This window comes from Taudactylus pleione, unplaced genomic scaffold (assembly GCF_031769625.1).
Source record: "Taudactylus pleione unplaced genomic scaffold, aTauple2 ptg000089l, whole genome shotgun sequence".
Taxonomy (NCBI): Eukaryota; Metazoa; Chordata; class Amphibia; order Anura; family Myobatrachidae; genus Taudactylus; species Taudactylus pleione.
Genome location: NW_028284491.1, coordinates 8,017,504 through 8,044,576, shown reverse-complemented (window position 1 = coordinate 8,044,576; position 27,073 = coordinate 8,017,504). Strand labels below are relative to the sequence as shown.

Sequence of the window (27,073 nt, the reverse complement as noted above, 5' to 3'; positions counted from 1 at the left end):
CATGTAGTGGATATGCGCCTTAAGGCTTAGTACATCTACCCCTCAGAGTTTTAATTGCTTCAAATGTGGGAAAGTGCCTGGTCCTGGAGTTCTTACAATGGTGGCAGCAGCAGTAGTGAATAAAATAAAATACATTTTCATTTTATGGACGCTAAATATTATTTTGTTCTAATTTATTAGTTTATGTAAATGCTGATAGATCAATTATTAGTCAGTTTTAATGATATACTGTGACATTGTTTTATGAGCACCAGTGGGCAGGTTATTACTTTTAGATAATGATTCATGATGGGCAATAGTAAGAACTCTGAGATATATAATGCTGATCACCGCACCAACCCACATCATTTCAGAATGTTGTATATACAAGATAGCCAAAGTCCAGCTAATCTATTTGCAGAATGTCCTGTCATTATAACATTGCATACTCTATTGGCTAACGTTTTGCTTATAAAACTGATTGTAATTTATTAATTTTATTAAAATCTCTCTGTAATATATTGTTCTCATCTCACTGCCCTTTGTGGATAAAAAGGAAAATGACCAGTTTAAATGATGAGAGCTGGGAATCATTTCTATAACATACACAGGTACACTTCCACACGGGATGTAATCAGGATCCCGACCAGCAGAATGCCGACAGTCACAATACAGACAGCAGCATCCCGATGGACACAATCCCAACAGATCCCATTGTTAAGTATTAGGGTTAGGGTTAGGCACTAGGGTTAGGGTTAGGCTGCAGAAGGGGAGGGATAGGCTATTTGACGGGATGGTTAGGTAAAGGCTGTGGGAGGGGTGGGTTAGGGTTAGGTTCCGGGAGAGGTGGGTTAGGGTTAGGGTAAGGGTTAAAATACCAAAATCCTTTGCGACTCTGACTGTTGGCACCCTGAACATTTATGGGATACCAGTTTGATTACAGAGGCAAGATGAGTGATTCCACCTTTATCATTCACTAAACTGTTCTTATTGAATGTACTTTATATACATATGACACATGCTGTAGGGAGTGGGACTGATGCAGAGTTGAAAATTTGCTTATCGTACCTTAATGCGTCAATGTACTCTGCAAATGCGCAAATACAGATTCTAAAGTAGTCTCTTTTTTATTGTGTTTTATTTAAACTTGTTTTTTGCATACAAAAACATTTATACTTAATAAAAAGAAGATAATAAAAACAGAATACAAAGAAATAAACAGAGTCATGTAGGAGTAGAAAGATAAACCAATACACATCGGAACATGTACACATCACAAAATCATTGTTACAAACATGAATTATAGATGCAGAGTATATCAGATAGGAGCAGGAGGGCATAACGCAAGTCACGGTTGTAGCAATACGGGTGTACAACTAGCGGCGGTATTGTAGAGTGTAGGCACACACTAGCGGGTACCCTGAGTTAACTACCAGTCCAGTACTTAACCAGTTGGGTGGTTTAATTTGCTGCAATGTTAAATGTACAGCTATAGTCACAGTCATGCATACACAGACTTATCACCTGGAGTGGAACTTAAGCAGAGCATACAGGTCACCAGCTGGTGATTGTATGTGGGTAGCAGTGCAGGATTCAAGCAGTACCAGAGTCACTAGGTGTTGTGAAGCAGTGGTAATACCGGGTCTTTCTGAGCTAAGTGGAATATGACCGTCTTCCATTGTGGCACTCTAACACAGTAACAAGATGGCACCACACATGCACAGAAGTAAGGTTGACAGCCATCTTGGTTAGAGACTTAACGCCTCCCTGTAGGAGTATGTGTAGTAGCTCTCTCCAGCTTCAACAACGGTTACATAAAGGGCATCAAAAGAGGCAAAGGTCAGAAACCAACTAATCTTGTGTAGCTACTAGCGGTATTGGAGTCCTGAAGAGTTGTGGCAAAGACATATGGGGACTTATATCCGATCAAACTTAGTGATAGCATTTGTCCCTATATATACATAATTCTTTTGGTCAATATTATTATTAACCAGGAAGCCCCACTGGGCAAAATAAGGCCCATCGCGAGCCGTCCATGCACAAGCAATGCTAACTTTAGGCAACATTAAAGTATTAAATAAATACATATTGCCTGGTGTACTTATCAAGAATTTCCGTATCCAAAATGCCCAGTAGGCATATCTTTGGGGTCAGTAGTTGCAGAAATACACCTTTGGAGGAGATTGCCCCTCACCACCCAGACCACAACAAGTCTGGGACAAGCCCAGAGGAGATGGCAAAAATTCCCATGGGGTCCGCACATTTAGGGCTGTGAGAAGAACATCTATCCCCAAATCTGCACAATCGCTCAGGCGTGAGGTAAACTCTATGTACTGTACCACAAATATTTATATTTGCTGAAAATGAACTAAAGTAGTTCTGAGGATTATCCAGGGACGTCCCCTACTCCTCATTCTCTAATGAACCCACATATGTCTCCCAGTTACTTCTTAGGTGGGTCAAAGTATCAGATGTTACTGGTATCTGTCAAGGAGGAGTCCTGTTTATTTATCCCTCTGATGAAGCCTTGGGAAGAGCCATGTAAAAACATGTTTTTTGCCTGCCTGTAACCACTGTAAGAGGACATATTTTGTGAAAGCATCCACGGACTCATCCTTCAAGCTTCAATTATTATACATTACCTACAATGATCAAGGCTGTCAGGAGACTACTTTCCCATGCCAAGGACCGCTTTGCTAAAATGGACTCCTCCTTGACAGATACTAACAAAAAAAACTTCTTCTACTGTACTATGCTGTATGTTTCCCTTTCCAATATGAAATAAGCCTACACCTTCATCAGTGATTGGGCTAATATCTGACTGGCGTTAAATACCATGTATTATTCCCGAACTGGTTTCACTATCCTCTTATGCGATTCTCATCAACTTATGCTGTATTGTGTGCATTTTTAAATAAAAAACAAAGATTTATATTAATAAATGACATGTTTATTTTTTTTATATTCTTGGACCTCAAGTTTTTATTGTGAACATCTTAGAATTATATACACCATATTCTCAGCGCTTTGTTTCTTTCTCCTGTATAGAAGTATATCCAAGACAAACCTGTGCACTCATAAGAGCTGGTAAGCCATCCTCTTCTATAGATGGGCTAGCTGTGAGGCAAAATAATAGAAACGGAAGTGAGGTAATGTTAGACCACCTGAGTCCCGAGACCTAGTAATGATTGAAGGTTTTATATGGGGACCTTTCCCCATCCAGATCAGAGAGGAAAGACATTACTCAATATTCCACAATATTTTTTTGTAATATATATTGTGGATTGTTGAAACATTTGGGTTGAACAACCATTAATTACATTGTCTGTCAATGGAGTCTAAAGTATTCTTAATGTATATAGGCTTATGGCTGGAGGGGTGGGACAAGGATGTGACTGGGGGTGATTACACCAAATCATCACATAAGGACCAGCACAAAAGTGTATATATGCCTGATAGGAGATCTATCTTCTGCATCTAGTACAGGACAAATGTAAGTACACACAGATGATAATGATGGCTTGTAGTAACACAAATGCATATGATGCCCATGCATGGTTGTGTGCATTTCTAGATGTATATAGATCAGTATATATGCGTAAATATACATCCATTTTACCAAGGGTGGTTTAAGAAACGAGGGTACCCATGTGCAGTCTCCGCGAGGGCTTGCCCTCTTTTCGCTCAAAGTCTGCTTATGCGCAGGTATACGGGATTATGGCACTGACACATTTTACCGGTGATTTCTGCAGTGTCAGCGGAAAGGGAAGTATAGTCTATGTGTGCAGTGTGGGTACCCTTGACCCAGGGGCTCATGCGCACTGCACACCCATAACCCATTATAGATACACCCATGCATTTTACTTCCAACCAAATCAGTATGAATATTGTGCCTGCTGCTGCTTTGCAAAGTCACGTGAAAAGGGGCACTTCTCACCTCCATGGCTGGCCTGTGACCCTGACATGCCCTCCAGACAAGATCAGGCAATTATTACCTGCACCACTTTCCAAGTGTCCTGCTCTTTAAAGCCCTATCTGTCACACTGCTATCCGACTTGCCCCAAATTTACCAGAGCAATTCCTTATTGCACTGGTGGGGGACAGCTGCTCTGAAAAGCGTCTGTTCCCATGATCCCTACCACTGATTAATTGCTACATACATATTAAGCTACTTGAGTGCATTTCTGTCACTTGCCTGTCCCAGATGAGTTTTGAAATGATTATTATATGATAGCTTTTCCCTTACTCTTAAAAAAAATGAAAAAAAAATCAAGAAAAATTGCAGCTACTTTACTGATGTGTTAAATGGCGATAAATTTATATTGCATCGTTTTTTCAGTCTACATTTTTTTTGTGTTGCATTTAGTTGAGTTTCGTAGTAGTATAGATTGTAACACGTCAGGCACCTAGATGAGAAAATTCCTTTTGTTATTTAATTAAAGTGTAATTTCCATATTAATGTGTTGGCACAGGAAATACTATGATGACATGAAGAGATGGAACATAGCTTTAAAATATGCTTGTTCTGCACATTGATTGCAAAGATAAAAAAACAGTAGCCTGGAGATCTCTTCTGGGATATATTCACTAATTTTAGCAGACAAAAGGATTTCATAACCCCCAAAGCCATGATGTGAAGTAATATCTCACACTATTCTTTTTTTTTTTTCTCTCTTGATTTAGAGGTGTGTCCCAATTTATCAATCCAATAAGCAGCTAAAATAAAAGATGTGCTGCCAGGCATGCCAAACTTGCCAAGCCTATGATTACAGTAAATTGATCTTCTAATTCCAAAGGCAGCCAAACCCACTTACAAGATTATATAAAAGGTGAAAGAACGACTTCTCCGTACAGAGGGTCTCAGACTCCTTCCCTCTGACATCTTCTTCTCTGGATCAGCTTATTCATTTCTTATCCATATTTGTAACTCTACATTTGCAACAATGAGTAGGAATCAGTCATTTGGCAGTAAATCTGTAACGAGTAGCAGGAACTTCACTGCTTCGTCTGTTGGAGGTGGAGGTGGTGGTGGTGGTGGTGGAGTTAGAACCAGTTTCAGTTCAGTTTCTATGTCTAAAGGTGGTGGTGGTGGTGGAGGTGGAGGTGGTGGTAGCAGTGGAAGTTTTGGCCGTTCTGGAACGTTTGGTTCCAGAAGTCTTTATAACCTTGGAGGAACCAAGAAACTTTCAATCCCTACCGGTGCCCGTATTAGTAGTAGTGGTGGTGGTGGTGGTGGAGGCTATGGATTTGGTGGGGGAGCAGGGGGTGGAAGCTTTGGTGGAGGGGCAGGAGGTGGAGGATTTGGTGGTGGAGCAGGTGGCAGTGGGGGATTTGGTGGTGGAGGATTTGGTGGTGGGGGATTTGGTGGACCAGGAGGCTTTCCTGATGGAGATTTTGGTGGTCCCAATTTTCCTGTATGTCCACCTGGTGGAATCCAACAAGTGACCATTAACCAGAGCCTATTAGCACCACTTAATCTGCAAATTGATCCAACTATTCAAAAAGTGAGGACAGAAGAAAGGGAGCAGATCAAGACCCTTAACAACAAATTTGCAACATTCATTGACAAGGTAAAAATTTTATGCATAAACATTCTGTGTTTATTGTTTTATTTATATGAAAGTTACACCTTTGTATTTTGTGCCCATTGTTTTGTATTATATCTTCTAGGTCAGATTTTTGGAGCAACAGAATCAGGTCCTGAAGACAAAATGGAGCTTCTTGCAGGAACAAGGACAAAAAGGTGGAACCAAAAAAAACAACATAGAGCCTCTTTTTGAGGCTTACATCAGTAACCTTAGACGACAGCTAGATTCACTGATTAATGACAAAAGCCGTCTGGATGGAGAACTGAGAAACATGCAAGACCTTGTGGAAGATTACAAAAACAAGTATGATTCATTTGATTTTACAATTCATAGTATCTGATATCATTAGTAAACATATTCCACTGTGTTACTATTCTATATAGCATATTATTGGAAATATAGAACTTATACAAGGGGTAATTGTTATGAAGAAATGTGCTGATATATTTACAGTGGTCTTTACTGACTTAATGGAAGGTGTATCGAGCCTCCTAAAGAGTGGAGAAGAGGACCAGTAGAGAAGTGGCCCATAGCAGCCAATCAGCTAAGAGCATTTATCAAGTACATTCCATAAAATAATAGGTAAAAGGTGATCAGTTGACATTGGGCAACTTCCCCACTCTTTATGAGGCTTGAAGCATCTGCCCCTTCGGCCTAAAAAGGAAGATCTCCACATCTCCACATGTATCTAAACGCATTCATTTCTCTGAGATTTACTTAAGCATATAGATAACTTATCTTCCACACTTAGAAATTGAATGGTTAATGGAAAATACATTTATGGTATTGTGAAATGTTATAATGGACTTAAAAAGTATTTGGTAAAATATTACTTTGGTGTCTATGGAAGAGATGTATCAAACTTTTTAGAGAGATAAAATGGAGAGAGATAAAGAACAAACCAATCAGCTCCTGTCATTTTTCAAACACAGTGGTCTATGTACTAAGCATTGGAGAGAGATAAAGGGCTGGAGATAAATGGGTCTATGTACTAAACCTTAGAGAGAGATAAAGTGAATGGAGATAAAGTACCAACCAATCAGCTCCTAAATGTCATTTTTTTTTTAAACACAACCTGTAACATGACAGTTAGGAGCTGTTTGGTTGGTACTTTTGGGTCTATGTACTGTACTAAGCCTCGGAGAGAGACAGTAAACCCCAAAGTACCACCCAATCAGCTCCTGTCATGTTACAGGCTGTGTTTAAAAAAATGACAGTTAGGAGCTGATTGGTTGGTACTTTATCTCCATCCACTTTATGTCTCTCCACAACTTAGTACATAGACCCCACATTTTGTAAAATGATAGTTATATGCTGATTGGATGGTACTTTAACTCTCCATTTTATCTGTCTCAGAGGTTTGATACATCTCCCCCTATGTTTTATACTCTTATGACCGTGCATATTGGTTTATGTTACTGTTTAGATTTATGTAACATGTATTTGTGTGTCAGTAAGCAGAAGTGTGCTAGACTTTATATTGTTTGTTAAATTACTAAGGTATATGTACATTGGAAACCACAGGCTTTGTCTAAGTGGCAGTCACAGACAAATCCTGATGCTGTAGAAATGAATGAACACAAGCACATTCCTCTATGCATAATACAGTGTAAAGTAGTGTAATATTCTGTGCTAGGGGGAGATGATAGTGTACAAGTGATAAATGTGAAACAATGGTACTCATATTGTATGTCTGAGAGATATTTTGTTAAAATGTTCTGCTTGACAATTTTGAAAATGAAATCTACATTGTCATTAGAATCTACTGTTTTTTCATTAGCTGTAAATGATAATTAATTATTAGTATAAAATATGCAATTCCATTAAGTACTTGTATATTCATCTTGACATAGCAATTGTAATCCGTAATGTACATGTTTCAATCATATTATCCTTTCTGGTAGATATGAGGATGAAATTAACAAGCGTACAGCTGCAGAGAATGAATTTGTGGTACTGAAAAAGGTGAGAAATGTAAACTCATTAATGGAGAGCACAATTTATACTCATTTATACAATTGTTGTACTTTTTTAAAATATATAGTAGGTGTATTATTTCTATAGAAGCCATGTGCACTAATGACATTTGTCACTGACCGCTATTATCCTATTGTCTGAATGATTAGCACTGTTACATGGCAATGTCTGAATGATTAGCACTGTTACATGGCAATGTCTGAATGATTAGCACTGTTACATAGCAATGTCTGAATGATTAGCACTGTTACATGGCAATGTCTGAATGATTAGCACTGTTACATGGCAATGTCTGAATGATTAGCACTGTTACATGGCAATGTCTGAATGATTAGCACTGTTACATGGCAATGTCTGAATGATTAGCACTGTTACATGGCAATGTCTGAATGATTAGCACTGTTACATGGCAATGTCTGAATGATTAGCACTGTTACATGGCAATGTCTGGACAACATTAGTTATTTAGGAGACATATAATACCTTGTAAGAGGACAGGTGGAGAAGCTGCTCATTGCCCATAGCAATTAATCAGTGATGATCTAGTACCACTATAAAATGATCTGCTGAATCTGATTGGATGCAATGGGTAACGCCTACACTTGATCTCTTTAGAAGGTTTGATACAACTCCCTCTTCATTTCTAGATCATCCACCATCAACATCTTTCTAATAATGAATATTGTTTTTCTTACTAATACTAATTTACCAAGTTGCTTGTGACTGGCAAATGTACAAGCCCGTAGCTGCATATTTATTGAGTTATTGATCTCAAAGGATGATGATGATTGATCTGCTCATTGTGTATGGAGTGTCTGAATATGTTGATTTCTCTTTAGGATGTGGATGCTGCATACATGAACAAAGTGGAGCTGGAGGGTAAAGCAGAGTTACTGTCTGATGAGATCAACTTTTTGAGAACACTGTACGATGCGGTAAGATTACACCAGCTGGTAACTTTTCAATGCAATACCTGTGCCCTAAACATTCAATTATCGAAGCCCAACTTTTTCCTGACTACTTTGGATAAGGTCACAGCATGTACTTCCCTTAGTCCTCAATCCAGCTTTCGCATTAGCCACAATAGGGAGCTGTCCTCAGAGTATTCTGCTGAGAGCTCACTAATTATTTCTACACCAGTACTCTCCTAAACAGGACCCCAACTTTTCCTCTGCTATGATTATTCACTGCCACTGATATTAATGTGCATGCTTTTGCCAGTACAGAACATCAATGCAGACTGGTATCCTTCTATGTCCAATGCTATTCATACTGTACAGAGTAATTGTGAATTGTGAAGGGGGCAGTCCTAAACCAATTCTATCACCATGGAGACTGTAATCTGAGATGTGATGTCAGAATGCACACACAGCCGGCTAGGAACAAGATCAGTCAGTCCAGGTCGTGTTCATGCCCTATAAGCTGGTTGCCATTCTACACCTCCTTACCAGCACACTCAGTAGCGAGAGCCAAAGTGAGCACATGGTCAACAACGAACTAATGGAACATGAAAGCCCATGGTCCCAGAATCCTTCACTCATGTTCCGGCCTCAGATAAAAAAAAAGAAAAACTCTCACTGAGAGTGAAAGATAGGATTATCATTTTATTTGGCCGCTCCTGCTCTATTGCAGCCTGTTAGTGTGGTTGATAGATAACAGGTATTAGCCTATGGGTGCGGTCATCTTCCCATTAGAGGTTTTTACCATACCCAATAGTGATTGTCTCTATTAAACCCAACAATATTAGGAAAAATACCAGATATTAGCTGTGATATTGCAGTATCTGTAAGCTACCAAATAATCAAGGGGCAGCAAAATGAACATTATGGGGTCTAAGCCTTGGAGAGAGATAAAGTGGATGGAGAAAAAGTGCCAACCAATCAGCTCCTAACTGTCATTTTTCAAACACAGTCTGTAACATGACAGGAGCTGATTGGTTAGTACTTTATCTCCATCTATTTTATCTCTCTCCAAGGCTTAGTAAGGTTCAGTTTACAATGTCCATCCCAAGTACAATTTATGATGGGGAGGTTTTAATGGAATCATTTCCGGGTGTTTGTGGATCTCATGTTGTGTTTTTTGCACCAGGCATTCTTCGGAAACAAGTGTATGCAAGTATGGGCCATGAAGAATCATATGCAATTCCGTTCAATGTATCTCCACTTGCTAATACTGAGTAGGCATGTCTGTGCTGTAACTGTACAGGCGATGTTCAGTAAAAGAGTATCAGCACAATTGCAGCCTATGCTGAGTTGGGCGGAAGTATAAATATGTTTTTCAAGTATAGGCCGGTCCAAGTGCACCCTGATGATGATGATGATGGCTATCAAACTAAACGTACCAATAGGGAGCGTTCCAGCCGCAAAGATGCACACAACTCTGCATACAGACAATGGCTAGCTGGGTCACTCATGTGCTCATCCATTGAGACTGGCCCAATGAAGCAGTAAGTTAAGCCTTACCGCTCCAGAAAAATATTGAGCAGGCAGCTGAAAAATCCCTGAGCTGCTTCAGTGAAATTTCATTAATAAATTATGGCAACAGATGTAATAAGCTTGGTTGATAGAAAACCAACCCTATGGCCAGATGTTAATACATAGCCCTGGGGCCCATGTGCATCACACACCCTGCACCCATTATAGATGTGCCAATGTCACCACTGTATTCTAAGTTGTGCATGAAATTGGGCATTTTGGGACAGAAACTTGAGCGGGAAAATAGCCAGCGCATGGAACCTGACCTGTAAGAGTGTCATGGGAGTGTCATGGGCGTGTATCAAAAGCTCTATGCGACTCTAAGTCGTATGTCTGGGGAAGAGAAGCCTATACTGATGGATCTCTTGCACCTAGCATGGGGCAGATACTAATAATGATGGATGAGGCGGCTGGAGTAAAACCACTGGGCAGTACAGCTTTCAGATACCAGGACCCCTGACTTGAGCCCAAGGAGTCTTGCATTAGCATAAGGTAGTAATTCAGGCTTCCGCAGCTGCCTGCAACTACAGCCACTTTGCATGAGACAGAATCAGCCCCTTAATTGCCTTAATTGGTATCATTTTGCTTTCTGATGGGTACCAGGATACTGATGTATATTATAGTTTCCAATTCCTTACCATGTTTTCTTTGCATCCCATTTCCTAATGCATTGCTTCTCTTGTAGGAAATGAGCGATCTTCAAGGTCAGATCTCCGACACTTCAGTCATTCTGTCCATGGACAACAACAGGATGTTAGATCTCAATGGTATTATTGCTGAGGTTAAGGCATCATATGAGGAAATCGCACAGAGGAGCAGAGCTGAGGCTGAAGCAGCGTATGCCATGAAGGTACATAGACACAAAGGCAAACAAATGTGTAATGCCCAATTTAAAGCTCCTGTATGTCATGTAATGCCCAATAAGAAGCTACTGTATGTCATGTAATGCCCAATAAGAAGCTCCTGTATGTCATGTAATGCCCAATAAGAAGCTAACGTATGTAATGTAATGCCCAATAAGAAGCTACTGAATGTCATGTAATGCCCAATAAGAAGCTCCTATATGTCAAGCAATGCCTAATAAGAAGCCACTGTATGTCATGTAATGCCTAATAAGAATCTACTGTATGTCATGTAATGCCCAATAAGAAGCTCCTGTATGTCATATAATGCCCAATAAGAAGCTCCTGTATGTCATGTAATGCCCAATAAGAAGCCACTGTATGTCACGTAATGCCCAATAAGAAGTTAATGTATCTCATGTAATGCCCAATAAGAAGCTCCTGTATGTCATGTAATGCCCAATAAGAAGCTGCTGTATGTCATGTAATGCCTAATAAGAAGCCACTGTATGTCATGTAATGCCCAAAAAGAAGCTCCTGTATGTCATGTAATGCTCAATAAGAAGCTAATGTATCTCAAGTAATGCCCAATAAGAAGCTCCTGTATGTCATGTAATGCCCAATAAGAAGCTACTGTATCTCATGTAATGCCCAATAAGAAGCTACTGAATGTCACGTAATGCCCAATAAGAAGCTACTGTATGTCATGTAATGCCCAATTAGAAGCTCCTGTATGTCATGTAATGCCCAATAAGAAGCTAATGTATCTCATGTAATGCCCAATAAGAAGCTAATGTATCTCATGTAATGCCCAAAAAGAAGCTCCTGCATGTCATGTAATGCCCAATAAGAAGCCACTGTATGTCATGTAATGCCCAATAAGAAGCTCCTGTATGTCACATAATGCCCAATAAGAAGCTATTGTATCTCATGTAATGCCCAATAAAAAGCTCCTGTATGTCACATAATGCCTAATAAGAAGCCACTGTATGTCATGTAATGCCCAATAAGAAGCTACTGTATGTCATGTAATGCCCAATAAGAAGCTCCTGTATGTCATGTAATGCCTAATAAGAAGCCACTGTATGTCATGTAATGCCCAATAAGAAGCTCCTGTATGTCATGTAATGCTCAATAAGAAGCTAATGTATCTCATGTAATGCCCAATAAGAAGCTAATGTATGTCATGTAATGCCCAATAAGAAGCTACTGTATGTCATGTAATGCCCAATAAGAAGCTACTGTATGTCATGTAATGCCTAATAAGAAGCCACTGTATGTCATGTAATGCCCAATAAGAAGCTAATGTATCTCATGTAATGCCCAATAAGAAGCTGCTGTATGTCACGTAATGCCCAATAAGAAGCTACTGTATGTCATGTAATGCCCAATAAGAAGCTCCTGTATGTCATGTAATGCCCAATAAGAAGCTAATGTATCTCATGTAATGCCCAAAAAGAAGCCACTGTATGTCATGTAATGCCCAATAAGAAGCCACTGTATGTCATGTAATCCCCAATAAGAAGCTCCTGTATGTCATGTAATGCCCAATAAGAAGCCACTGTAAGTCATGTAACCCCCAATAAGAAGCTAATGTATGTCATGTAATGCCCAATAAGAAGCTAATGTATCTCATGTAATGCCCAATAAGAAGCTCCTGCATGTCATGTAATGCCCAATAAGAAGCCACTGTATGTCATGTAATGCCCAATAAGAAGCTCCTGTATGTCACATAATGCCCAATAAGAAGCTATTGTATCTCATGTAATGCCCAATAAAAAGCTCCTGTATGTCACGTAATGCCTAATAAGAAGCCACTGTATGTCATGTAATGCCCAATAAGAAGCTCCTGTATGTCATGTAATGCCTAATAAGAAGCCACTGTATGTCATGTAATGCCCAATAAGAAGCTCCTGTATGTCATGTAATGCTCAATAAGAAGCTAATGTATCTCATGTAATGCCCAATAAGAAGCTAATGTATGTCATGTAATGCCCAATAAGAAGCCACTGTATGTCATGTAATGCCCAATAAGAAGCTACTGTATGTCATGTAATGCCTAATAAGAAGCCACTGTATGTCATGTAATGCCCAATAAGAAGCTCCTGTATGTCATGTAATGCTCAATAAGAAGCTAATGTATCTCACGTAATGCCCAATAAGAAGCTAATGTATGTCATGTAATGCCCAATAAGAAGCTACTGTATGTCATGTAATGCCTAATAAGAAGCCACTGTATGTCATGTAATGCCCAATAAGAAGCTAATGTATGTCATGTAATGCCCAATAAGAAGCTCCTGTATGTCATGTAATGCCCAATAAGAAGCTACTGTATGTCATGTAATGCCTAATAAGAAGCCACTGTATGTCATGTAATGCCCAAAAAGAAGCTCCTGTATGTCATGTAATGCTCAATAAGAAGCTAATGTATCTCAAGTAATGCCCAATAAGAAGCTCCTGTATGTCATGTAATGCCCAATAAGAAGCTACTGTATCTCATGTAATGCCCAATAAGAAGCTACTGAATGTCACGTAATGCCCAATAAGAAGCTACTGTATGTCATGTAATGCCCAATTAGAAGCTCCTGTATGTCATGTAATGCCCAATAAGAAGCTAATGTATCTCATGTAATGCCCAATAAGAAGCTAATGTATCTCATGTAATGCCCAATAAGAAGCTCCTGCATGTCATGTAATGCCCAATAAGAAGCCACTGTATGTCATGTAATGCCCAATAAGAAGCTCCTGTATGTCACATAATGCCCAATAAGAAGCTATTGTATCTCATGTAATGCCCAATAAAAAGCTCCTGTATGTCACATAATGCCTAATAAGAAGCCACTGTATGTCATGTAATGCCCAATAAGAAGCTACTGTATGTCATGTAATGCCCAATAAGAAGCTCCTGTATGTCATGTAATGCCTAATAAGAAGCCACTGTATGTCATGTAATGCCCAATAAGAAGCTCCTGTATGTCATGTAATGCTCAATAAGAAGCTAATGTATCTCATGTAATGCCCAATAAGAAGCTAATGTATGTCATGTAATGCCCAATAAGAAGCTACTGTATGTCATGTAATGCCCAATAAGAAGCTACTGTATGTCATGTAATGCCTAATAAGAAGCCACTGTATGTCATGTAATGCCCAATAAGAAGCTAATGTATCTCATGTAATGCCCAATAAGAAGCTGCTGTATGTCACGTAATGCCCAATAAGAAGCTACTGTATGTCATGTAATGCCCAATAAGAAGCTCCTGTATGTCATGTAATGCCCAATAAGAAGCTAATGTATCTCATGTAATGCCCAAAAAGAAGCCACTGTATGTCATGTAATGCCCAATAAGAAGCCACTGTATGTCATGTAATCCCCAATAAGAAGCTCCTGTATGTCATGTAATGCCCAATAAGAAGCCACTGTAAGTCATGTAACCCCCAATAAGAAGCTCCTGTATGTCATGTAATGCCCAATAAGAAGCTAATGTATCTCATGTAATGCCCAATAAGAAGCTCCTGCATGTCATGTAATGCCCAATAAGAAGCCACTGTATGTCATGTAATGCCCAATAAGAAGCTCCTGTATGTCACATAATGCCCAATAAGAAGCTATTGTATCTCATGTAATGCCCAATAAAAAGCTCCTGTATGTCACGTAATGCCTAATAAGAAGCCACTGTATGTCATGTAATGCCCAATAAGAAGCTCCTGTATGTCATGTAATGCCTAATAAGAAGCCACTGTATGTCATGTAATGCCCAATAAGAAGCTCCTGTATGTCATGTAATGCTCAATAAGAAGCTAATGTATCTCATGTAATGCCCAATAAGAAGCTAATGTATGTCATGTAATGCCCAATAAGAAGCCACTGTATGTCATGTAATGCCCAATAAGAAGCTACTGTATGTCATGTAATGCCTAATAAGAAGCCACTGTATGTCATGTAATGCCCAATAAGAAGCTCCTGTATGTCATGTAATGCTCAATAAGAAGCTAATGTATCTCACGTTATGCCCAATAAGAAGCTAATGTATGTCATGTAATGCCCAATAAGAAGCTACTGTATGTCATGTAATGCCTAATAAGAAGCCACTGTATGTCATGTAATGCCCAATAAGAAGCTCCTGTATGTCATGTAATGCCCAATAAGAAGCTACTGTATCTCATGTAATGCCCAATAAGAAGCTGCTGTATGTCACGTAATGCCCAATAAGAAGCTACTGTATGTCATGTAATGCCAAATAAGAAGCTCCTGTATGTCATGTAATGCCCAATAAGAAGCTAATGTATCTCATGTAATGCCCAATAAGAAGCCACTGTATGTCATGTAATGCCCAATAAGAAGCTAATGTATCTCATGTAATGCCCAATAAGAAGCTAATGTATGTCATGTAATGCCCAATAAGAAGCTACTGTATGTCATGTAATGCCCAATAAGAAGCTACTGTATGTCATGTAATGCCTAATAAGAAGCCACTGTATGTCATGTAATGCCCAATAAGAAGCTCCTGTATGTCATGTAATGCTCAATAAGAAGCTAATGTATCTCATGTAATGCCCAATAAGAAGCTAATGTATGTCATGTAATGCCCAATAAGAAGCTCCTGTATGTCATGTAATGCCCAATAAGAAGCTACTGTATGTCATGTAATGCCTAATAAGAAGCCACTGTATGTCATGTAATGCCCAATAAGAAGCTCCTGTATGTCATGTAATGCTCAATAAGAAGCTAATGTATCTCATGTAATGCCCAATAAGAAGCTACTGTATGTCATGTAATGCCCAATAAGAAGCTACTGTATGTCATGTAATGCCTAATAAGAAGCCACTGTATGTCATGTAATGCCCAATAAGAAGCTCCTGTATGTCATGTAATGCCCAATAAGAAGCTAATGTATCTCATGTAATGCCCAATAAGAAGCCACTGTATGTCATGTAATGCCCAATAAGAAGCCACTGTATGTCATGTAATGCTCAATAAGAAGCTAATGTATCTCAAGTAATGCCCAATAAGAAGCTCCTGTATGTCATGTAATGCCTAATAAGAAGCCACTGTATGTCATGTAATGCCCAATAAGAAGCTCCTGTATGTCATGTAATGCCCAATAAGAAGCTACTGTATCTCATGTAATGCCCAATAAGAAGCTGCTGTATGTCACGTAATGCCCAATAAGAAGCTACTGTATGTCATGTAATGCCCAATAAGAAGCTCCTGTATGTCATGTAATGCCCAATAAGAAGCTAATGTATCTCATGTAATGCCCAATAAGAAGCCACTGTATGTCATGTAATGCCCAATAAGAAGCTAATGTATCTCATGTAATGCCCAATAAGAAGCTAATGTATGTCATGTAATGCCCAATAAGAAGCTACTGTATGTCATGTAATGCCCAATAAGAAGCTACTGTATGTCATGTAATGCCTAATAAGAAGCCACTGTATGTCATGTAATGCTCAATAAGAAGCTCCTGTATGTCATGTAATGCTCAATAAGAAGCTAATGTATCTCATGTAATGCCCAATAAGAAGCTAATGTATGTCATGTAATGCCCAATAAGAAGCTCCTGTATGTCATGTAATGCCCAATAAGAAGCTACTGTATGTCATGTAATGCCTAATAAGAAGCCACTGTATGTCATGTAATGCCCAATAAGAAGCTCCTGTATGTCATGTAATGCTCAATAAGAAGCTAATGTATCTCATGTAATGCCCAATAAGAAGCTAATGTATGTCATGTAATGCCCAATAAGAAGCTACTGTATGTCATGTAATGCCCAATAAGAAGCTACTGTATGTCATGTAATGCCTAATAAGAAGCCACTGTATGTCATGTAATGCCCAATAAGAAGCTCCTGTATGTCATGTAATGCCCAATAAGAAGCTACTGTATCTCATGTAATGCCCAATAAGAAGCCACTGTATGTCATGTAATGCCCAATAAGAAGCTAATGTATCTCATGTAATGCCCAATAAGAAGCTAATGTATGTCATGTAATGCCCAATAAGAAGCTACTGTATGTCATGTAATGCCCAATAAGAAGCTACTGTATGTCATGTAATGCCTAATAAGAAGCCACTGTATGTCATGTAATGCTCAATAAGAAGCTCCTGTATGTCATGTAATGCTCAATAAGAAGCTAATGTATCTCATGTAATGCCCAATAAGAAGCTAATGTATGTCATGTAATGCCCAATAAGAAGCTCCTGTATGTCATGTAATGCCCAATAAGAAGCTACTGTATGTCATGTAATGCCTAATAAGAAGCCACTGTATGTCATGTAATGCCCAATAAGAAGCTCCTGTATGTCATGTAATGCTCAATAAGAAGCTAATGTATCTCATGTAATGCCCAATAAGAAGCTAATGTATGTCATGTAATGCCCAATAAGAAGCTACTGTATGTCATGTAATGCCCAATAAGAAGCTACTGTATGTCATGTAATGCCTAATAAGAAGCCACTGTATGTCATGTAATGCCCAATAAGAAGCTCCTGTATGTCATGTAATGCCCAATAAGAAGCTACTGTATCTCATGTAATGCCCAATAAGAAGCTGCTGTATGTCACGTAATGCCCAATAAGAAGCTACTGTATGTCATGTAATGCCCAATAAGAAGCTCCTGTATGTCATGTAATGCCCAATAAGAAGCTAATGTATCTCATGTAATGCCCAATAAGAAGCCACTGTATGTCATGTAATGCCCAATAAGAAGCCATTGTATGTCATTTAAAGACAAAAACATGAATGTGCAGAGTTTAGAACCATATATCATGATGATATAGTCCTCCTAGCCCAGAAAGATAGTATGCCAGGGAGAATGACGGTCAGGGTGCGGGGGTATTATGGATTCTGGCTATTGGAAAGGTTCATTGTAGAATGAAGTAGGTGACACACTGTGATGAAATCGGCAAATTTGATTGTTTTCAATCAAATTTTCCAATATCACTAGGGGAGCGCCATCAGAAGGCTGCACTCAGTCTGAATAGTGAAAATGTGACAAGATTTTGATTGGACAGGCTACAAACCTCTAACAGGTGAGAACATTGCTGAGTCAGTGTGATTGCCAGACTACAATCTATGGGATCACATACAACGTGAATGTACATTCCAAAAGAACAACTCACACTTAGCTTACCTTTGATATGAGTAGTGATCACATTATCATTATAGTATCCCACAACAATGCTAATGATACAATACTATTCTTTATGAAGAGATAATAGACATCTGATTTAAAAAAATAGTTTTGTTTAAATTATTATTTTTGTTTTAAAATTCACTTTTTCTGAAAGTTATTTTTCGCCATCAATAGTATGAATCCTTCCATATGAATAAGTGAGGACAAATGTTAAAAATGGTTTAGGAAATTGTATACTGTATGATTGCCTATATTGTTGCTATGGAACCATATGTGATTGTCTTCTATTTATTGAACTACAGTTCCAGCAGCTACAAGAAACAGCAGGTCAGCAAGGTACTAATCTAAAGAGCACCAAGAGTGAGATAGCCGACCTGAACCGAATGATCCAAAGACTCAAGTCTGAAATAGAAAACTTAAAGAAACAGGTAAGCTGCAGGATACGGTACTCTCATCACATTATAATGTTGCTAGAATTCTTTTAACCAGTGTTCACAGTGCAGACATATTCACATGTATTAAATGAGGCTAAGACTATGACATGTGACCTATACATTTACTACATACTTACCCCAATAATTCCTTCAGGAGATATTGGTACCGGTAGATACAGTTCACAAATCTCTGCTCCAGTGTACACATCCAAAAAGGAACAATATTGGACGGTTAAATTCCTAAAATCATTCAGGACATATTTTAATAGCAGGTTTGGTATGTGAGTTCAACATTCAAAATGTCGACAATGAGAACATGATGGCAGAGCATTATGTTTTAAATTGTTTTAATATCATGTCGGCATGCTGGGTTTGACCTCACACTGTCCCCCTTCTCATTATGGACATTTTGAATGTCAAACTTAGCACTACATGCCTTAATAGTTGGTATACATTCCAGGACTAAGGAATGGACCAACTTCCCAAGCAGAGGCTTTGCAGTGAGTGAGATACATGAGTTGTGCCCCAGTTCAACATAACTTACATCTTTAGCCTCACTGAGGTACCCACTTAACAATTTTGCCGACTTTGATTATTTCTCTTTAGTTATTACCTACTCCCATTCGCAGATTCTATTGAAATGTCGATATTGGCTGATTAAAGCTGCCATTGGTGCTGGGAAGGGCAACCACCTTTTAGCTTAACTTTTTAAATATTAATTCAAAAACTGGGAAAGCCTCTCACACTATGTATATTTAGGAAGCTCCAAACTCATATTGACTGCTTCAAATTGGTGAGAGGTTGCACTGTAACCTTGCGCGATACATGAGGTCAGTGGCATATTAACAATAGGTACAGGGTGTGCAATACACACAGTCCCACCGAGCAAGGGAGTGCCATGTGTCACCCACCCTGTGCCCACCATTTGCCACCATGTCAGAACAAGCAATATTTAATGCTGATGACAGATAGTTGTCCATTCCATACCGCCATGGCTTTTAGCTCTTCCCGCTACCTCCTAACTGCAACTGTCTCTCATCTTGGTCTTGGATGATCTACATGACTTCTACTATAGTGATTGATACATAGTGTCACTATATGCTAGCAACAAGCTGTCATTTATTAAAGAGCTGTGGATGATAGTTGGCCTTGAACACAGGCCCAAAATTTTCTTAATACACTCAAGCATGACGTTGATATTTATTGACATATTTTTAGACTTAGATAAATCAATAACATACTATTTAAGAATTAACCTTGGTCTGGCTAGAGCAACATGGTATATAAACCATCTTATATACATTTCAGTGTCTCCTTAGAGATCAACATGCATAAACTTTATTCATATTATTTATGTGCTTTGGAAGTTAAACTATCTCTCTGGGTTTGTTAGTGTGCTAATCTGCAGGCAGCTATAGCAGAAGCTGAAGAACGGGGTGAGCTTGCTCTAAAAGATGCCCAGAAGAAGCTTGATGAACTTCAGGCTGCCCTTAAAAAGGCAAAGGAAGATCTGGCCAAGCAGCTGCGTGAGTACCAGGAACTGATGAACGTGAAGTTGGCCCTGGATGTTGAAATTGCCACCTACAGAGCATTGCTGGAAGGAGAAGAATGCAGGTATGTTCTGGGTAACATTAATACCATAGACCAGACCACAGACTAATAAATGCTATACGCTATATATAACAAATTAGATATTTCAATGTTGTTTGACACCAGTATAACTGCCCCAGTTGAATAGACGACTCGCACCACTACTCTACTGCTGTTGGGGACCTTGTTCTTCCAGGACCTCACTTTCATTGTGTTAACTTCCATTTGCCTCCACTTTCATCCCCATATTCACGGCCACCAAGAGATATGCTAGGCCCCTGATCTAGGGGATGTGGCCAAGCATGAGGGGGCATGCCTAGTTTGGAATACCGGGACCCTCTGCAGAACCTGGTCACTGCCCACTGCTCACATCACAGCAATGCCCCTGAAAAATGCAGCTCTGTCTTCACTGATACATTCACACAAGTGGACAGGTCACTGCCTTCTACAAGTATCAGAGGACCTGATTCAGCACGGATCACAATTGCAATCGAAGCTGCATAATCACACGCAATGCAGCTGCGAAAATATGCTAATGCCTGCCATAGCTCAGTCAGCATAGAGATGCCCACTACTGCTTTCTCACATACGTAATACCTCGCAGTCCTGCGTATAAATTCGATAACATCGAAGCACATCAGCCCCTCACACACAATTACAGCAGCTCTGACCAGTCACAGAATTGCAAGTCTCGTTGCATGCAGTGAGTACTCAAGCTGCATAGGCAATCGCAGTGGCTAATTTATGCAACGGCGTTCAAACGGACAGCCACGTCTGCGTTTCTGCAACCACTTCCCCGTCACCACCCCCATACACTGTCACTCACTTTGCGGTGGATTCCTATCTGCATGCTTGATCGCAGAGCGATCGCATTGCACGCGCAGTGCATACGCATGCGCAATGGCTAACAATCGCTCGATCTGTGTACATAGTTGCAATTGCGATCGCTGCTCAATCAGGCCCACAGTCATCTACTGCTGCTGTGAATAATCCAAGTGTATCCCCACCAGTGGAGGCTCTTACCTAGGGGCCGCAAGGCTGCAGCCCCCCCAATAAAATCCTCCACTGTTCAGTGAGCCAGTGCAGTCTATGACTGCACTGGCTTCACTGTGACTGGAGGTGGCTTCCTATTGGAAGTGCCACCTGCCAGTCACGCTGAAGACAGGCAGCCAGGGGAGGTGTCTCCTCCCCCTAGGTGTGCCAGTCTGGGCTGCGATCAGCAGAGAGATGCTGTTCTGCCTTTCGGGCAGCCCTACAGGACTTCTTGGGGCTGCAAAAACTGCAGTCCCGAGAAGCTGGTGTTAGGCATGTGCATGCGCGGCGCCACCACCGCACATGCACAGGTCCCGGCGCTTGCCAGATTAATTGAGCAGGCACCGGGATCCAGGCCAGCAGCAGCAGCGGCAGCCCCCCTCAGGTAAGAGGGCAGGAGCCGCTGCTGATCCCCACCCATAAAGTGATGCCAGATTAGTAGGACATTTAACTCAAAAAAGTGATCAGACCCAAGGGAAATACACAGTAAAAAATATAATTTCGTTCTCAGTAGGATGGGCTAAGACAGGCATCGGTATTTCGACGCCTATCTTAAGTCCCGTGTCGGGCTTTAGGCATTGGTATTTAGACCGGTGGCATTCAGTCCGCAGGTCTAATAACTGCCTCCCGTTTTATTTACATAGATACACATGAGAAAGCTGTATTGTTTGTTGGGGCACACATCTTGGGGCACACATCTTATGAGAGTTACAGCTTTGAATATACACAAAATTATGGCACCTGTATTTTGGATCTCAATTGTGAGCAACTCTGCACCAACCCTATAGACTCTGCAGATCCAAACCACAGCCATAGTGCACCAAACAGATCAACTCCCTGCAAAAGTGCTCCCACACTGCTCAGCGCTACTAGAGGAGATCTCACTACTATGGCATCTACCCCAACACTTGATTCACCGTTTCATCTTGCAGCTCTGCCCACTTACTTGTTAAGTAACTATACTTTAACGCACAAAATGGTGGCAGCTCAAATCAAATTATAAATCCATTACAGGTGCATGTAAGGGAGGGATTAATATTCTAGACAAGAAAAAACAGACAATATTTTCCCCCAGCGCTCTGCGTATAGGCCAGTAAAGAGATGTGCAGAGATCTCAGTACATAAACATACTGTATGAATAAGCCACCTGCCACGCCATGTTGTGTTCAGGACCAACAAAATCAGGGACGCCTTGGTGTCATTGGTAGCTTAATCATATATTGCAAATATATATAGTATAATCTTTTCAATTACTATTATTATACAGGATGTGCATCTCTTTACTGGCCTATGTGCAGAGTGCTATCAGTGCAATCAGGCTTCCACCACCATCACTCCACTGTGACTGCACTTGGAAAAGCAATTAATGATCTACATACAGTAAAGTTTATGGGTCACTTCTCCTTTCTCATCCTTCTGGGCCGTTCTGCTGCTTTCACCACTGTTCAATCACCATCTTCTTCTGCACACAACCACCCTGGTGACACAGGACCTCATTCAGAGTCGGTCGTTGCGGCCGCACGGTCGTACGCCACCGATGTTCGCTAAACTGCGCATGCGTAAAGTTCACAATGCGCGTGCGCAAACTAGCTGCTACGATCTGAAATTTCTCTCTCTTTGAACACAGCCAGGTCGTTAGTTTGAGTGACAGGATGAGGCGTTTGTGGGTTGTAACAGGGGAAGGTGCTTGAAAATGGGGGTGTGGAGATCCGAACGCAGGCGTGCCTAATTATGCGAACGGCATTTTATGGGAGTGCATAATTAACAAAGTAGTGTCATGGCACACGTGACATGGGAGGTTTATACACTGACCTGATCGTAGTGCTTAAGAGAGGGTATGGTCAACCTTAAGCTCTACGACCAGTTCCGATGGTTCCCGATGGTCTCGATTAATCCTTATATGCCCGGAGATGACGTGTAATGCGTACAAGAAGGGGGCGTTTTTTTTGTCTTACGGCCGCATCCTCCCCTTGGTCGGCCAGCTAACGATCCGATCTTAGGGACGCAACTTGCGAGTGCATCATTTGCATATCCGGCCCCTTTTCCCTTACGACCGTGCGGCCGCAACGACCGACTCTGAATGAGGTCCACAGTCCTTTCCTAGTTCAAGTCCTACCTACCGATTCACACCTTTAGTGTCTCTACTTCTGAATTTTTTTACCCCTACTCCCAATTTGTTTTGGGGTCGCTCTGCTTGCAGGCTCCTTTTCTCAATGTAACCCTCATCTCTTATACTTCCCTCCCCTGACCTCTCCTTCTGCACTATCTCTGGTAACCAGCTACCTCTTTGCTTTCTCCACAAGGACGTCCTTACCCAAGCTTATTGTATCATCTTTCCTCCAAGACTCACCACTCAAACTCAAATCTCACAGACTGCCAACAAACACTACTCAGACCGTCAATATACACTACTACTTACCCAGGCTCAGCTCATCTCATGTAAACACCTCACACTTCTCTCTATAGGACTTCACTTATGCAGTCCCCTTCTAAGCCTGATCAGACTTCCCATAGCCTTCCACTTTTTAAATGCTCTCTAAAAACTAATTTATTTTTTTATAGTTTATCCTATTCCCACATATACTACCAGCACACTGAGGCACCTCACAACTATCCTAATCTCTACACTGAGCCACACTAGCTCTCCTTGCTTAAGATGCATCATAATCCAAATGTAAGCTCTTTATTCAGGGCGCTCCTTATACTCTGTTTTCGTGTTTTCATTTATTTTGTCTACCTTATATATCCCTGTTTTATGCATGTCCTGTATTCCTCACTGTCCGGTGCTGCAGAGCACTGTGGTATCTTACAAATATATAATAATAATAATAATAATAATAATAAAAATAATAATAAAGTGTTTAGGGACATTGAACTAATTTATGGACTAGACATTATATTTCAACCATATATTATAATTGCTGTGGCTGTCCAGAGATGTGACTGTACCTTTTCCTGTCTCGTATCAATATTTCCAGTTTATTAATTAGATTGAGCGCTTTCTTTCAGAACAAGACATATTTACATTTGCTGATCAAAGTAACACAGAACTTAATTTGTTTAATTTGTTTAATTTACAGAATGTCAGGAGAAATCACAAACGCTGTGAACATCTGTAAGTATATATTGATTGTTTAGTATATGTTTTGTTAATGTACGGCGATGTCTAACATATCATTTCTAACACATTTGCCTCATTTTGCAGCTGTGGTCAGCGGTTCTACTTCCTACAATATCGGAGGAGGAGGTGGAGGTGCAGGTGGTGGATTCGGAGCAGGAGGTGGAGGATTTGGTTCCGGAGGAGGTGGATTTGGTGCTGGAGGAGGTGGATTTGGTGCTGGAGGAGGAGGTTTTGGTTCTGGAGGAGGTGGATATGGAGCAGGTGGTGGAGGATATGGAGGAGGTGGTGGAGAATTTGGAGCTGGAGGAGGTGGATATGGAGGTGGTGGATTTGGAGGATCCGGTGGATTTGGAGGAGGTGGAGCTGATTTTGGAGCAGGAGGAGGTGGAGGATATTATGGAGGTGGCGGAGGAGGTGGAGGAGATTACGGTGCTGGCGGGGGCAGCTTTAGCTCCTCTAGCAGGCAAGGCATGAAAATTATCTCCAAAACATCTTCCTCCTCTTCAATCAAAAAGATACATTAAGCTCAACTAGGTCCATTTCTAGGCTAGGGTAATTTCACCAAATCTGCCAACTCAACAGGTCAAAGACAAAATGCCATGCATTTTATGTTAGACTGTAGTATGGTGAATGTGCCTGGTACCAATTTATGGCATTGTTTTTTAGTTTATCTCCAACTCTACTAGTTCCAATTTACCATACAGTCTGATAACATTCTTCTATCATATTCTTCTATCAGCTTGTATTTGCTTCTAATTCTTAAATTGTTTCTCCAAATAGATGTCACTACTATAGTTTTAATTTGAGCCCCAATAACTTGTATCTCCAACACTACTCATGGTTCAGCCTAAGCTAAGGGAATGTACAAATATTACTATCAAACAGGAAAGTCTCTGCTTGGTCTGTAGTGCACATTTCTTTGAGCTCATAGAAAAGGAATTATCAGAAATATGTCACCATACTACATGTTTGCTGAAAGAATGGCAGTCGTTATTACATCCTTGTAATATTTTCATGCAGTCTAAGAAATATAAGAGTGTAAGAAATAATCCTGGCAAAAAAAACTTTCTAAATTTTTAGAACTGTTTTATAATTATTGGGAATTACAACTTAGTGGAATAACTCTCAGTGTTTAAAATATAACTTTTTCCCTAAATCTCCTTTTGAAATCTCTGAAATACACTGTTGCTGCTATTTGGCAAAATAGCTTGTGTATAATACACACACCCATTAAAATCAACTAACACAATCCATGGTTTGTTTCCATGGTTAGAGATGGTGTTAAGAAAGACCAGTTATTCACGTCCTAGCTATGGAATGGCAGTAACAGAGTATTTTTGAGATTTCACCACTTGATTTCAGGTCGGTCCTATTTCAAGTGTCTTCTATTTGTGAAATATGGCATAATACATGTTAATAGATATCAATTTTTTAGGAGTTGCCCTTTATATAAATATATTTCCAAATTACAGACTCTTATTTCTTAGGGATAAAAATGTATCAATTTTCTAGACAGTCATTACATTGCCTTATATAATTATGTACTGTTTACATCATATCAATGCTGTAACTTTCTGTTCTGTAAGCTGAGATGTACCCCAAATGTAAAGCAACACTGCAAAACTTCTACAACTTGATGTTCATTAAATACTTGATTCTTCGTTTTATGTAACAATAACAATATATAAACAGCCGCAGTTTTCATGTATTGTATATTGCACCTTATGCTTTTGTCACTGTACTATTTTTGCAAACAGATACTCACTCTTGAGTTATCCTTTTGTTCAAATGTTTAAACCTTTTGAACTGTCTGTTTTGTTTGTCTAATAAACTGCATGTAAAATTACACATGGGAGATGTCAGTTCTTTTTAACTGTTTATTTACAGATTTATTTTCAGAACAATGAAGTCATGTAATAAAGCTTGTCATAAAATGTTAATGAAAGAAAATAGTAAAAGTATAAATGGGGAACGGAGAGGGTGACCTAGTTTTCTAATCACCTGTTAGCATGTTATTATGGAAGCAAGCTATGTTCCTGTTATACTCGTAATTGCTTGCAATGACCAAATATGGTTATGTAAACTCTTGTTTTGTACGTTGGATGGTTAGAACAAAACATTGGGAGTTAGTGACTTCTCTTTTGCTTCCATTTAATCAAGGAACTGGTTAATCTTAACTATGCTCATAACAAGCATTAGAGACAACATTAGTTACCCCAATATACTGTATACCTAATAATTTTTAGTCTTATACTGACGGTTTTTAATTTAAATTTTAAATATAGTTTGCAGTTTAGCAAATGATTCAATTTACTATAGAGATGGTAGAGACTAAGGGGTCTATGTACTAAAACTTGGCGACAAATAACTGTCATGTTACAAGCTGTGTTTGAAAAATGACAGTTAGGAACTGATTGGTTGGCACTTTATCTACATTCACTTAATCTCTCTCCAAGGCTTAGTACATAGACCCCGTAGTGGCAGATTCAGAGGTGGATGCTAACTCGATTCGGTCACAATGGACCGATGGTTTTAGATCAGCACATGCGCAGGAGCCAGACTGCAAATGTGCAGATCTGGTGCTGTATTGTCGTTTGGTTGAGCGTCTGCAGAAAGGGGGAAGCGTTTCAGAAAACATGGGAGGGTCCTCCCCATTTTTGAGGCGTGCCAAAGCCAGCAACTTGCGTCTTCCAACGCAAGTTCACTGCATTTTGATTCTTCTCTAGAGAAACAATGCACATTGGACATTTCCTAGAAGGGTCACTTCTAGAGGACAGAGCTTTGAGAGTCCAGCACTGGCAACAGCAGAGAGGCAGCTTGTGTGTTACTGTGTGTTTTGTTTGTATTTACAATTATATGTTATGTCTATATGAGGGACTAACTGTAAAGGGCAATGTGGT

The 27,073-nt window shown here is 39.9% G+C and overlaps 1 protein-coding gene across 2 annotated transcripts; it reads left to right on the top strand.

Moving 5' to 3' along the window:
• Window positions 1-4,922: 4,922 nt before the first annotated feature.
• Window positions 4,923-24,697, top strand: LOC148527338 (keratin, type II cytoskeletal 6A-like). Of its 2 annotated transcripts, XM_088469264.1 has the most exons (10): window positions 4,923-5,549; window positions 5,650-5,870; window positions 7,472-7,532; window positions 8,384-8,479; window positions 10,704-10,868; window positions 18,299-18,424; window positions 19,824-20,044; window positions 24,133-24,167; window positions 24,258-24,455; window positions 24,510-24,697. In XM_088469264.1, exons 1-10 carry the CDS (start codon window positions 4,923-4,925, stop codon window positions 24,695-24,697), a joined length of 1,938 nt encoding a protein of 645 aa, XP_088325390.1. The 2 variants fall into 2 exon arrangements, with proteins under 2 accessions (XP_088325390.1, XP_088325389.1); XM_088469263.1 differs by having other exon boundaries at window positions 24,258-24,697.
• The last annotated feature ends 2,376 nt before the right edge of the window (window positions 24,698-27,073 follow it).

Excerpts from the sequence above, each read along its gene's own strand:
- LOC148527338 (XM_088469263.1), top strand. The coding sequence starts at position 4,923 with ATGAGTAGGAATCAGTCATTTGGCAGTAAATCTGTAACGAGTAGCAGG. Across the intron at positions 5,871-7,471 it reads GTGGAAGATTACAAAAACAA|ATATGAGGATGAAATTAACA; the intron begins GTATGATTCATT and ends CCTTTCTGGTAG. Across the intron at positions 7,533-8,383 it reads AATTTGTGGTACTGAAAAAG|GATGTGGATGCTGCATACAT; the intron begins GTGAGAAATGTA and ends ATTTCTCTTTAG.